This window comes from Medicago sativa, chromosome 4, assembly GCF_051527215.1.
Source record: "Medicago sativa cultivar Bolivia chromosome 4, Bolivia_mono, whole genome shotgun sequence".
Lineage (NCBI taxonomy): Eukaryota > Viridiplantae > Streptophyta > Magnoliopsida > Fabales > Fabaceae > Medicago > Medicago sativa.
In genome coordinates, this window is record NC_140752.1 from 4986263 (window position 1) to 4998310 (window position 12048).

The 12048-nt window shown below is 32.0% G+C and overlaps 1 protein-coding gene across 1 annotated transcript; it reads left to right on the forward strand.

Annotated features, from left to right (window-relative positions):
- Positions 1-6270: 6270 nt before the first annotated feature.
- On the forward strand, positions 6271-10033 carry LOC146925678 (D-3-phosphoglycerate dehydrogenase 2, chloroplastic-like). Its single transcript, XM_085706836.1, has 5 exons — positions 6271-7039; positions 7569-7945; positions 8298-8408; positions 8514-8609; positions 8864-10033. The coding sequence occupies exons 1-5, from the start codon at positions 6394-6396 to the stop codon at positions 9533-9535; spliced, it is 1902 nt and encodes a 633-aa protein (XP_085562962.1). The 5' UTR covers positions 6271-6393; the 3' UTR covers positions 9536-10033.
- Positions 10034-12048: the final 2015 nt, after the last annotated feature.

Consider the following 12048-nt stretch of genomic DNA (forward strand, 5'->3'; position numbering starts at 1 on the left):
GTATCCATTCCCAAGTTTCTTACCTTCATGCTCTTTATTTTTATGGATCCCCTTAATAGTTAACTCCAGTTGCTTGTATTGTAATGATATGTTTGTATAATAATCAAACATTATATCTATTGCAAACTGTTTTTTTTTTTTGTCTTGTTTTACTGTTTTTCTTCAAGCTGTGATGGGGTTCTGAGGTAGAAACTCGTTATCCATTCATCTAATTGCAAACTGTTTGCGTCTGAGAAAGTATTGATCAAGAGATTAGAGTGAAACTTATGGTAGCTGTGCTAATTGAAATGTAGTGTCAGTGTTGAGCTGTAGGAGGCTGACATAACAAATTTCTGTCTGAAAGAGATATTTTAAGTACTTGGAGATTCATGGTGGGAAGGTTGTTTTACATGAGCTAAAATGTAGGAACAACTCTTCCTTTTAAGCTTGATCTAAACGTTTGCATCCATGTGCAGTGGCTAGCAATGGCACCCATATGTAATAGCAACCATCAGTGTACTTAATAAACTGAATACTAAACTTAATAGCTATATTTTGTTCTGCTTGACTTGATCACATTCACACAAGTTAAGTAGTATTGCTGTTATACTACATCTATCACTTAAATCTATCAGTTACAGTTCCAACTAAAATAAATTTGATAACAATTCAGAACATCACATTCACATTCCACCCATAGTTCTTTATTGTCAGTGTATTCATCAAACAACACACAAACTCATTTATGTTATGCATAAGTTATCTAACTCACCCATATATCCACAATCCTTCTCAGTTGATCTTCAAGAAGCATAATAAGCAATTAATGATTAAGAGCATCGGGCCATTGACTGAAACAGAATATTAACAAGGTAAATGCTGACATATCATAAAACTAATAGCTTTATAGACACTCGCACATTTGACAAACATTACACAAAGAAGCTGCCAAATTACTGAGCAACCAACCAACTTGAATGAAAATCTAATCGCACTCCCCACAATCATTCAGTCATATACTCATTCCTACAAACTGAATGACTAATTTGCATGAAAATATTGAATAGGCATTAGAGTTGGACAATCAACCAATATACACAATGAAGCAATTAATGGAAATCTTACCATCAGTCCTTAATACACAATCAAGGCCGCTTTGATCGCATTTTTCAGTTTGGAATATTTCCAGAAATGTACATCAAAAACTTCTTTTAAAGTTACAACAATATTTTTAATCTAAACGTTTTCAACAATTCAGGATTAATGATGAATACAAATCAATTAAATAGATGATATGTAGGGTAAGTAATTGAAAAAATACATTATTCAATGTGACTTTGTCAAGAGTAGTCGATTATGAAACCTACACTACACTATGGTTGTGTTTGAGAGTTTAAGAGGGAGGGGAGAGACTTCGATCAAAAGAAGGAAGTTAGGAAAAGTAGAGGCATATTAGTTTTTTGGAAAAAGTAAAATTTATTAGTTTCACCAAAACCCTGAATAAGACATGCAAGAATTTGAATTGAGGCATAGCATCATCCTTACGGTAAGTAAAAGAACAAATGATTTGCACACCCGCTCACAGCACAGACAAACTCTTGCTTACAATAATTAAAGAAGACATCCTTTTTTGAGACCTCAATCTCTAATGAGGGTCTAGCCGGACCATGTCCCTCCTTTTATGAGATTACAATTTGGGACACTTTTTTTTTTCCTAAATTATTATTTTTTTAGTTTGGTTCATACCCAACTCATACCTTGCGGGCCAGGACGGATCCACCGGCGGTGTCCCATTTTGTCCACCCCTAAAGAAAAGTGAATGCATTTCTCCCTCTCTCCCTCTCATTCCCTCCCTTCAAAGACTTCTCATTCTTTCCCCTCTAAACTCCCAAATTAAGTATTACAATTGGATCAAATTACTGAATAGCCTGCATGCTACTCATTGAATAAATAAATTCATTTAGAACTAAGAAGTACAAAGAGATGGTAAAGTTGTTTATATAGAAAGTACGCACAAAGAGAGTGTAACTAACTCCTCTAAACTAGCTACTCTAACTTAGATAACTATCAAATAACAATCAAAGACTTAATCCTTATTATCTAATATTCTCCCACAAGTTGGACAGTACATGTCTTTTAATCATAGCCAGGTTACAAAAGTGCCGAAAGGGGATGAATCTAACGGCTTTTTGTTGAATCTTTTCTCGACAATGTGACAGTCCAATTCAACTGCCTTGGTACTCTCATGGAAGAAAGAAATAAATTGTTGAAATATGCTTTGCTCACCATTTTTTTGTTGTTGAAAGAAATGAAGATTTTCATTGCTACAGTTTTGGTGTTATAAATCTAATTTATATCACCAAATTTTAAAGCGTGCATTTATATCTTTTATACACTCTAAAATATGGTTAAATGATCTTTCAAAACAAAAAGTTTAAATGTATTGATTGGTGCTAGCGACATTCTCTTTTCAATACTCTTTCTTATATTAACTCTTTTATTGCGTTAAATCAATGTGGATCCTACACTCTGAAAATGAAACCCACATAAAGTAGTAGGATAAATATTGATTTAACCTGATAAGAGAGCGAATGTTAAAGAGAATGTTGGTAACATTCCTCAAATATATTTATTGGATAATAATATTAATTGTATAATTCAAATTATAGAGGATGATGTACCTCAAAGGATGATACACCAAAGAGGATACTACCCCAGAGGATCACCACATAGGATGAGATGGTTCACCAGTCTAGTACATGGTTGTTATGATGTACATACTATAGATAAGAACAAGGTTGTTAGAAATTAGTTACTAGGTAGAAGTTAGTTGGATAAAATTGAGTTAGTTAGTTAGAGACTAATTTGATCTTAGGATTTATTTGTTAGTCAAGTAACCATAGTTAGCATAAATCTTCTCTATATATAGAACTATTCCCCTTGCATTTTGTATCTCCATAACGTATAGCATTTCAATCTAACAGATTAATGAATCACATCATTTTATTCATTGATCACATATTTTAAATGTGTTAACCATCCAAATTGATGTCAAAATTTGGTGGAAAAAATTGTATGTTAAAACAACACAACTAATAGGAAATACTAAATGTAATTTTTTTATGTATAACTTATCTATCTTGTGCTCATGCGCGAAGGTCAATATAAAAAAAAGTCCTAGGAATTGTGAGTAGATTAATTAGGAAAGAGTAGTGCTATCTAGCACGACTCAATAACCGACGACAACACGATGTTGAAATCAACAGATAACATACAATACATGGGGGAGAGAGAGAATAAAAGCAATGTTGCACATTATTCATCCAAGGGTTGTATTGGTGTCGTGCCAACAAGCAATTTTCATTATTCTTCAAAAAAACACAATTTTCATTAGGAAATTATGGTTTAAGGATTAAATCTCCTACAAGGAGAGCAAAGTAGCAAACGAGGGATCATATATGTTCCAACACTATTACGCTTTGAAAGTGGATTCTCTGCAATCAAATTGTGACCGCAAGACAATCTAAGTCATCCGATCTTTTATAATAATTTTTATTTATTTATTGAACTATAAATCCATACCATATGATATCAATATCGGAAGGTTTTCCTACTACTTACTCACATTTGGTGTGGTTGGCTACAAATATGAATAGAGTTATGATTATAATTAGAGTCATGTTAATAAGTATTCTAAAAATATTTGTTAAATATTTAAAAGATAATTAGTTTATGAGTCATAACTCAACTAATAGACGTTAAAATTGTCGGATAAAACACTATTATTTGGGGTTCAAACTTGATATCTTTTATTTATGCGTGTAAGTTTTTAAATGATTATTATGATATTTCTATAAGAAACTATTGTAATAATTGTAGATGACGTATCCAAATCGACTAGTACACCGGTCCAACTTACTTATTGGTGAAGGAGATCACAAAACTAACTCTTTGCTATTCTTAAAAAGAAAATTATACTAAAGGACAAGTTCTTGTTTGTGACAGTGAGTGCTAACATTCGCGGTTGTTTCCACTTGATCCCAAGATCAAATCAAAGCATTTATATTTTAGTGAAACATGGCACAAAGATGCTAATAATTGCATTGTGAATTCCTTCAAAAATAATAATAATAATTGCATTGTGAATCTTTCGTACCCATAGCTCACATGGCCAAAACCATATAATAAAGGTATAGATAAATAATTTATTATGATCTTACCAATCACCAACCCCACCTCTCCCAACAGTAAAGGACGTGAGAATCTATTACAAGTATATAAAAATGATTTTGTCTAAAGTACACAAATAAATTAATCTTGTAACATAAATTTATTTTTTATCGTTAAATTAATAAATCTTATCACATCTTATCTAGTCCAACGAGAAAACTTATTTAATGATAAAAATAAATTTGTGCATGATGTTAAAACTTGTATCATTTGTGCACTATACAGACTAAGCTTATAAAAGTACCTTTGAAGATATTTTTTTAAGATGTGAGGGTGCATTGGTGGACCTACCATCGACTTTAGTTACTTTCTTTTTTATTCCGCACTTAAAAAATGGAGAAATGATATTTGAACAACCATTTTATAACAACTTTCTCTCACATACTCACATTACATTTTTATTTTCTCTCTCTATTACTTTGGTTTTCGTGTCAATACATGTTTTTCTTTGTAAAAATATGGTTGTCTATTTGGTTGTCAAACAAATAGATGTTCAAATAACACTGCTCTGAAAAATGTTTGGGAAAAATATATAACATGATTCTTAAGCAGCCTAAATATAAAACTTGAAAAAACAACAATCAATCATAATGCAATAAGATAATAATGTTGACTAATGACTGTGGGTAGATGTAGATGCGTTTTCAAAAGACAATGACATGGCCAATAAATGAGATGATTTTACTCCATTGGTTATGGAATCTAATCTACCACAATTTTTCAATGAGAGGAACTTGAATATAGGAACTCCTCCTAAATAGGTGACTGCTACAAAATAATAACGAGTGGAGTACCATGTTTGTAGAGCCAATTCAGAAGCTTTTACACTTTTAATGGAGTATCTAAAATATCGTATGAACTTTGCTTCAATATTTTATTTTCTTTTGCCACATCTCTAACACTGTCAAAATCTAGTAAATCAAAACCATTGAATGGTAAATAAAAATGTTAGTCATTCCTTAAAAAAAATATGTTGGTAATTATTAACTATGGTTAGACATTATATCTTTTTTTTTTTTTTTGTTACAAAGAGGGCTTAAAGCCCAGTTAGTCATTATATCTTGATCACACTAGTAGACTAGTAGTAGTTCTTAAACTTTGGATCTGATTAAACTCAACAATAAAAAATTGATAGTTGGTGAAAAAAAATAATACAAAATGATATTTAACTTGAGAGATTTCTTTCACTTATGAAAATAATTATAAGATTTGTATATTCTTCAATTATTCATAGACTTTTATATCATCTTAAAATTTGAAGGGGTCTAACTCAACTCTATAAGACTCACTTATTGATCTAGCTCATTTTTATATATAAATACATTTTCATCTTTTCTAAAAAATAAATACATTTTCACCCTATATCATCTGATATAAAACTTTCATATAAACTTTTGATGGTATTTCTATATATTTTTATCCTCCTCTGGTTAATATTATAAAAAAAAATTTATTTTTTAGATTTATTGAATAAATTATGTATATGGTCTATAATATAGACAAAATACGCCAGTTATTCAATAAACTAAATAATTTTTTTCCCTTATACTCCCTCCGTTCCTTATTATAAGAAAAAGTTGACTTTTAAGGTTTATTGTATAAGTGATGTATCTAGTCTATATTTATAACAAGATGCATTAATTATTCTATGAACCAAAAAAGTCAATTGTTTCTTATAATAAGGACCCGAGGGAGTAATAGTGATCAGATGATGTATTCTCCAACATCAAGTATACAACAAAAGTCAAATACATCAAAAAAAGAAGTCAAATGTATTTGGTCTAAATTTGCATCAAACACATTTGATATTTTGTTTATATTTGGTATATTTTTATTAGAGTAAGAAAATCAATGCTTATTCAAATTTCCACAAAAAAAAAAAAAAATACTCCTAATTTAATTGTTATAGTTATAGTTATTCTACACAAATAGCATGAGTAAAATCCTCCACCAACCACCAAACCTCAAGTTGAAGAAAAATCTCTCATTTGCCGCACATCAACTCCTTAATTATTATTGGTTTCTGTTATATATAGGAAATGCTAAATCAATGAATGCCTCAAATCACAATTCAAAATTTCTATGTAAACAACACCCTTCCCTCTAAACCTTTTCTTCTATCTATATTGAAACAGAGCAAATTCATTCATTCAATTCAACAACAAAACAAAAAACAGAGCAACTATGTCTTCCTCTTCTTGTACCAACTCAATTCTTCCTTCACCTATCTTCTCTTCTTCATCATCATCTTCTGAAACCAAATCTTCAAAATCCTCTAATCTCTCATTCCTTAACTCCAACACTTTTGGAATCATTACCAACAACATTAAACTCTCTCATGCTAACTCTCAACAACGTTGTTTTGTGGTCAACAGTGTTTTAAAAACCGTTGACCAAACAAAACAAACAACTCAAACCAACAACGTTGTTTCTGTTGTTAACGATGAAAATGAAAAACCAACGATCTTGGTCTCCGAGAAACTCGGAGAAGCAGGCTTACAAGTTTTAAGACAATTAGGACATGTGGAATGTGCTTATGATCTTTCACCAGAAGACCTATGCAAGAAGATCTCAAGCTGTGATGCTTTGATTGTGAGAAGCGGTACGAAAGTCACAAGACAAGTGTTTGAAGCAGGGAAAGGAAAGTTGAAAGTTGTTGGTAGAGCTGGTGTTGGGATTGATAATGTGGATCTACAAGCTGCTACTGAATTTGGTTGTCTTGTTGTGAATGCTCCTACTGCTAATACTATTGCTGCTGCTGAACATGGGATTGCTCTTCTTGCTGCTATGGCTCGTAATGTTTCTCAGGCTGATGCTTCCCTTAAAGCCGGTATGGTACATGTTCATGATTTATCTTATGTGTTAATTTATAGATCTATGATTCTATGCACTAACTATGCATATATAGTTTAATAGTATTAGTGGAAAATAGTTTTTTTTTTTTTTTTAACGACAAATGTTAGTAATTGGTTGTTAGGTTAGTTTTTAATTTATACGGACAACATCTTTTATATATGATGATTGACGTATATTCAACGTTGGAAATCGACGTTGTGATCTTTGCTAGATTACTTGCTTGAGATATATCCAAAGTTTTAAATTGCAGTTGGGTTGAGATTGTGAGATGATCCTTGCTAGATCTCTTGTTTGAAATATATTTAAGGTTTTAAAAAATAGTTGTATTGAAATAGCAAGATGATTTTGAGTAAATTATGAATAGTTATGTACACAAAAAGTACATTTTTAGGTGAAGAATTTTACTAATGTTACATAAAAATAAATGTAGTCCTATAATATGTGTGTTTTTACACTACTATGAGTATTTGTTGAGGATTATGAGATGTTGATAATTTTTGCAGGAAAATGGCTGAGGAACAAGTATGTTGGAGTGTCTATGGTTGGGAAAACATTAGCAATAATGGGATTTGGAAAAGTTGGATCTGAAGTGGCAAGGCGTGCAAAAGGATTAGGAATGAATGTGATTGCTCATGACCCTTATGCTCCAGCTGATAGAGCACGTGCTGTTGGTGTCGAATTAGTTTCATTTGATCAAGCAATCTCAACCGCTGATTTCATCTCACTTCACATGCCTCTCACTCCAACTACTAACAAAGTTTTCAATGACAATACTTTTGCTAAGATGAAGAAGGGTGTGAGAATCATCAATGTTGCTAGAGGTGGTGTTATTGATGAAGATGCTTTAGTCAAAGCTCTTGATAGTGGAATTGTTGCTCAGGTCAAACCTCTTACTTCAATTAACATGTTCCTTGAATTGCTATTATACTATCAGAAATCTAGCAATGTTCAACTCGTTTGGAAATCGTGGTCACAACGTGTTCCTATAGTTTACATGTTCCTTGAATTACCATTACTATTTTGGAAATCGCAATTGCATAGTGGTCAAGTCGTGTTCAAATCTACAAGTAGTTGAAGCACACGAAGTCGCGATTAACAATGGTCAAATTTGAAATTAATAAGTTATCTAATCTTAACGTAGCTGTTAACCATTCACTGAATTGTGTTGATCACATATGCGAATAGCGTTAACCATTCAAATGACATTTCTATTTTGTTTGAATGTGGAGCAGGCAGCTCTTGATGTGTTCACTGAGGAGCCTCCAGCCAAAGACAGTAAGTTAGTGCAACATGAGAATGTGATTGCCACTCCTCATCTTGGAGCCAGCACCAAAGAAGCACAGGTTTGTTTTTTTTTAATATCCTACTTGCATTTTTTCTTCTTCTTCCCTTTTAGCTCACATAATTTTCTGACCAAGTTTTTTTTCTCATCAATTTTGACTCAATAGGAGGGTGTGGCTATTGAAATAGCAGAGGCTGTTGTTGGTGCATTGAATGGTGAACTTTCAGCAACTGCTGTCAATGCTCCTATGGTTGCTCCTGAGGTAAAAAAACAACCACATTGTAACATTAGTATGCTTTTCTCAAATAAAGACCATAGTCAGCCTCCATGGAAATTAAACTATGCTTTGGGTAAAATTCTATCGCATAGTATTGTTATTTTTAATTCAAAATTGAATTAGAACTAGTTTAGACATAGGTCACATTGGTCATAACTCATAAAAATCTATGATTTACCTGCATTGTTCTTTTTTTGCTTTTATTTTATTTCTGTCATAATTGTTTGCAATTTCACCAGGTATTATCAGAATTGGCTCCATATGTTGTGCTGGCTGAGAAGCTAGGAAGGTTAGCTGTGCAGTTGGTATCCGGAGGAAGTGGAATCCAATCTGTAAAAGTGGTTTACCGATCGGCCAGGGGTCCCGATGACCTAGACACCAGACTTCTTCGAGCCATGATCACAAAAGGCATTATTGAACCAATATCAAACACAATTGTCAACCTTGTAAATGCTGATTACATCGCAAAGCAAAAAGGCCTTCGCATAAGCGAGGAAAGAGTAGTGGTTGATGCGTCTCCTGAGCTACCTGTTGAGTCAATCCAGATACAAATATCCAATGTGGAGTCCAAATTCGCAAGTGCTGTATCAGAGACTGGTCAGATAAGCATTGACGGAAAAGTGAAGTATGGTACACCACACCTTACATGTGTGGGATCTTTTGGTGTGGATGTGAGCTTAGAAGGGAATCTGATTTTGTGCAGACAGACTGATCAGCCTGGGATGATTGGTAAAGTCGGAAACATATTAGGCGAGAAAAATGTGAATGTGAGCTTTATGAGCGTCGGAAGAACATCGCGTAGGAAGAAAGCGCTTATGGCTATTGGCGTCGATGAAGAGCCAAATAAGGAAGCTCTTGAGAATATTGGAGCTGTGCCTGCTATTGAGGAGTTTGTGTTTCTCAAGCTTTAAATAGATGATTCATAAATATATGAATTTCATCTTGTGATTGTTAGAAAGTAATACTATATATATATAGGTATTGATTGGAGAAATGAAGTTAATGAGTCTCTGATTTTAGTAGAAAGCTTGAGAAAAGTGATAGCTTGGTTATGAAGTAATGGATGATAGAGTATAAATAAAACTAGCTGAAAGCAAAAGCAGCTAGTAGTGTGTGACCTGTACTAAGTTTTGTATCATGGTTTCAGTTTATGTTTTCTAGCTTTAAATATGTACAAACTATTTTGTTGTTTGTCTTTTGTAATTGATGATTTTGTTTGTGACTTTTGTTCAAAGTTGCAAAACTAGTGCAATTATTTGAAAGGGAAAAGGTAGGTAAGAATCATAATGTGATGCACCAACCAAGTGGAACTAGCTCATATAATTGCACAAGCTAGAAGCAATCCATTTGTATTCATCCTTTGATGGTTTATTTACCTATAATCTACTATGTTTAATGAATTTGTCAAACTTCTGTTCTGTTGTGACTTTCTGTTTTTTTAGTTAAGCTTATGTTATCTATTATGTTGATAAATTTACGTGTAAATTATTAATTGCTCATCATAAACAGATAAATTCAGTGTTCCAATCCATTATCTGTCAGAGAAAAATTTAATGTTAGTTTGGAACATGTAAAAATGTAAAACAAATAGAATCCAATACTTTTTCAGTTGTTCTTTGGCTAATCAAACCTTAAAGTTTACTTCGTTCTAAATGCATTACGTAGTTCGTGCCGTGCACAAATGAGATTTGGATTTTAGCGACTTCCTGGCTGAAAAATCATGATGACTTTAGTATATTTTATGAGAGAAAAATAAAAGAGAAATAACATAAAATGAGATAGAACAATATAAAATAGAGATAAAGAGAAAGTCATAGTAACTTTTCCATTTAAAGTTATCAAATCCAAATAGAAACCAATGGGTTGGTGATTATTAGTTAATTTTTTTTTTTTTTGGCTATAGACAAAGTGGTAAACATCAGTGAAACTCAGACGTTCTTTAAGGTTAAAGATTCAAACACTGATGAATGCGTTTAACTTAATAATTTCAGTATTGTCAGTTGAGATAAGTTTCATGAGCGTTTGAATCCTACACCTTAAAGCTAGAAAACATTAAGTTAAACTGGAGAACTGATAATACTGTAGAACTGACATCAAATTGAAATAAAGAATGACACTAAATTGATAGATTAGAATGGTTTCATCAGTGTTCAAACCTTAAAGTGTTTCATATGATGAAACCCATCTCAACTTAAAGCTATATCCTGTATTGGAAAAACATTTAATATACATATCACTGTAGAACTGTAATAATCTAATCTACTATCAACATTCAAAACTAATTTATGAAAATAAATTATTCTAATCAAATCCATTTATTTATTTACACAGATTAGAATGACATTAAATTGTTGCCAAAAAAAAAAGAATGACATTAAATTGTTATAAAAAAAAACAAAAAGAATGACATTAAATTGATAATATCGAAGAAGAATTTGGAATATTTTTTCAAACAAAAATAGACCAAATTGAAAATTTAATGCTATTTTACAATCGCATAAGATATTTTTTTTAAAGAGTGATTGCATAAGATAATATATATAAAAATTAACAATTTAAAGTTTTAGTGATCAATTTAAAATATCGATAGTACGAGGGCGTGTTGACACAACTCTATTATTTCGAGGACGAATTTATCCAAAAAAAAAAAATTAGCATGTTTATTTTTACACAATTATATATATATATATATATATATATATATATATATATATATATATATATATATATATATATATATATATATATATATATATATACAGGGCCGTCCCTATAAAACTGGAGACTCGACTCTCGTATTAAAAATAGACCCCTAATAAAAAAAATGCACAACTTTTTTAAAAGATTAATCTGAAGGTGAGAAAAACACAAGAAGGGGGGTTGAATTGTGTTTTAGAAAAATTCTTCGTTTCTCCTAAAAACTGAACACACTGATCAGAAGCTAAGTGAGACAGCTTCTGAAGTGATAATCAGAATATAAATGCAGCGGAATAAAACAGAGAGAGAGAGAAGAAGAACGACACAAAGCAATTATACTGGTTCCTTCCACAATCCGGAAGTAGTCCAGTCCCCCTTGCACTTCCAAGGAGATTTCACTATGAGTAATATCTGATTACAAATGCTCAAGCACACAAGCAAGAGACTTCCAATGCTCAAGCACACAAGCAAGAGACTTCCTTTGCTCAAGAACACAATCAAGAGACTTCCTGCTCAAGCACAACTGCAAGAGACTTCTTAACTAAACAAAATTACACAGAAAATTGTTTAAGGTTGAACACTTGATATACAATCAGAGGTGCTCACAATACAAATCAGATACAGACTCAATGGACTTAAGAATTTCTAAGATATGACTTGAGACACAGAAATTCTAAGTGAATGCAGAACAATTTCAGCAGAGGTTTGGTACTTGTGAAAATCTTGT

Coding starts and splice junctions, on each gene's coding strand:
- LOC146925678 (XM_085706836.1), top strand. CDS start 6,394: ATGTCTTCCTCTTCTTGTACCAACTCAATTCTTCCTTCACCTATCTTC. Junction 7,946..8,297: donor ATAGTGGAATTGTTGCTCAG/GTCAAACCTCTT, acceptor AATGTGGAGCAG/GCAGCTCTTGATGTGTTCAC. Junction 8,610..8,863: donor CTCCTATGGTTGCTCCTGAG/GTAAAAAAACAA, acceptor CAATTTCACCAG/GTATTATCAGAATTGGCTCC.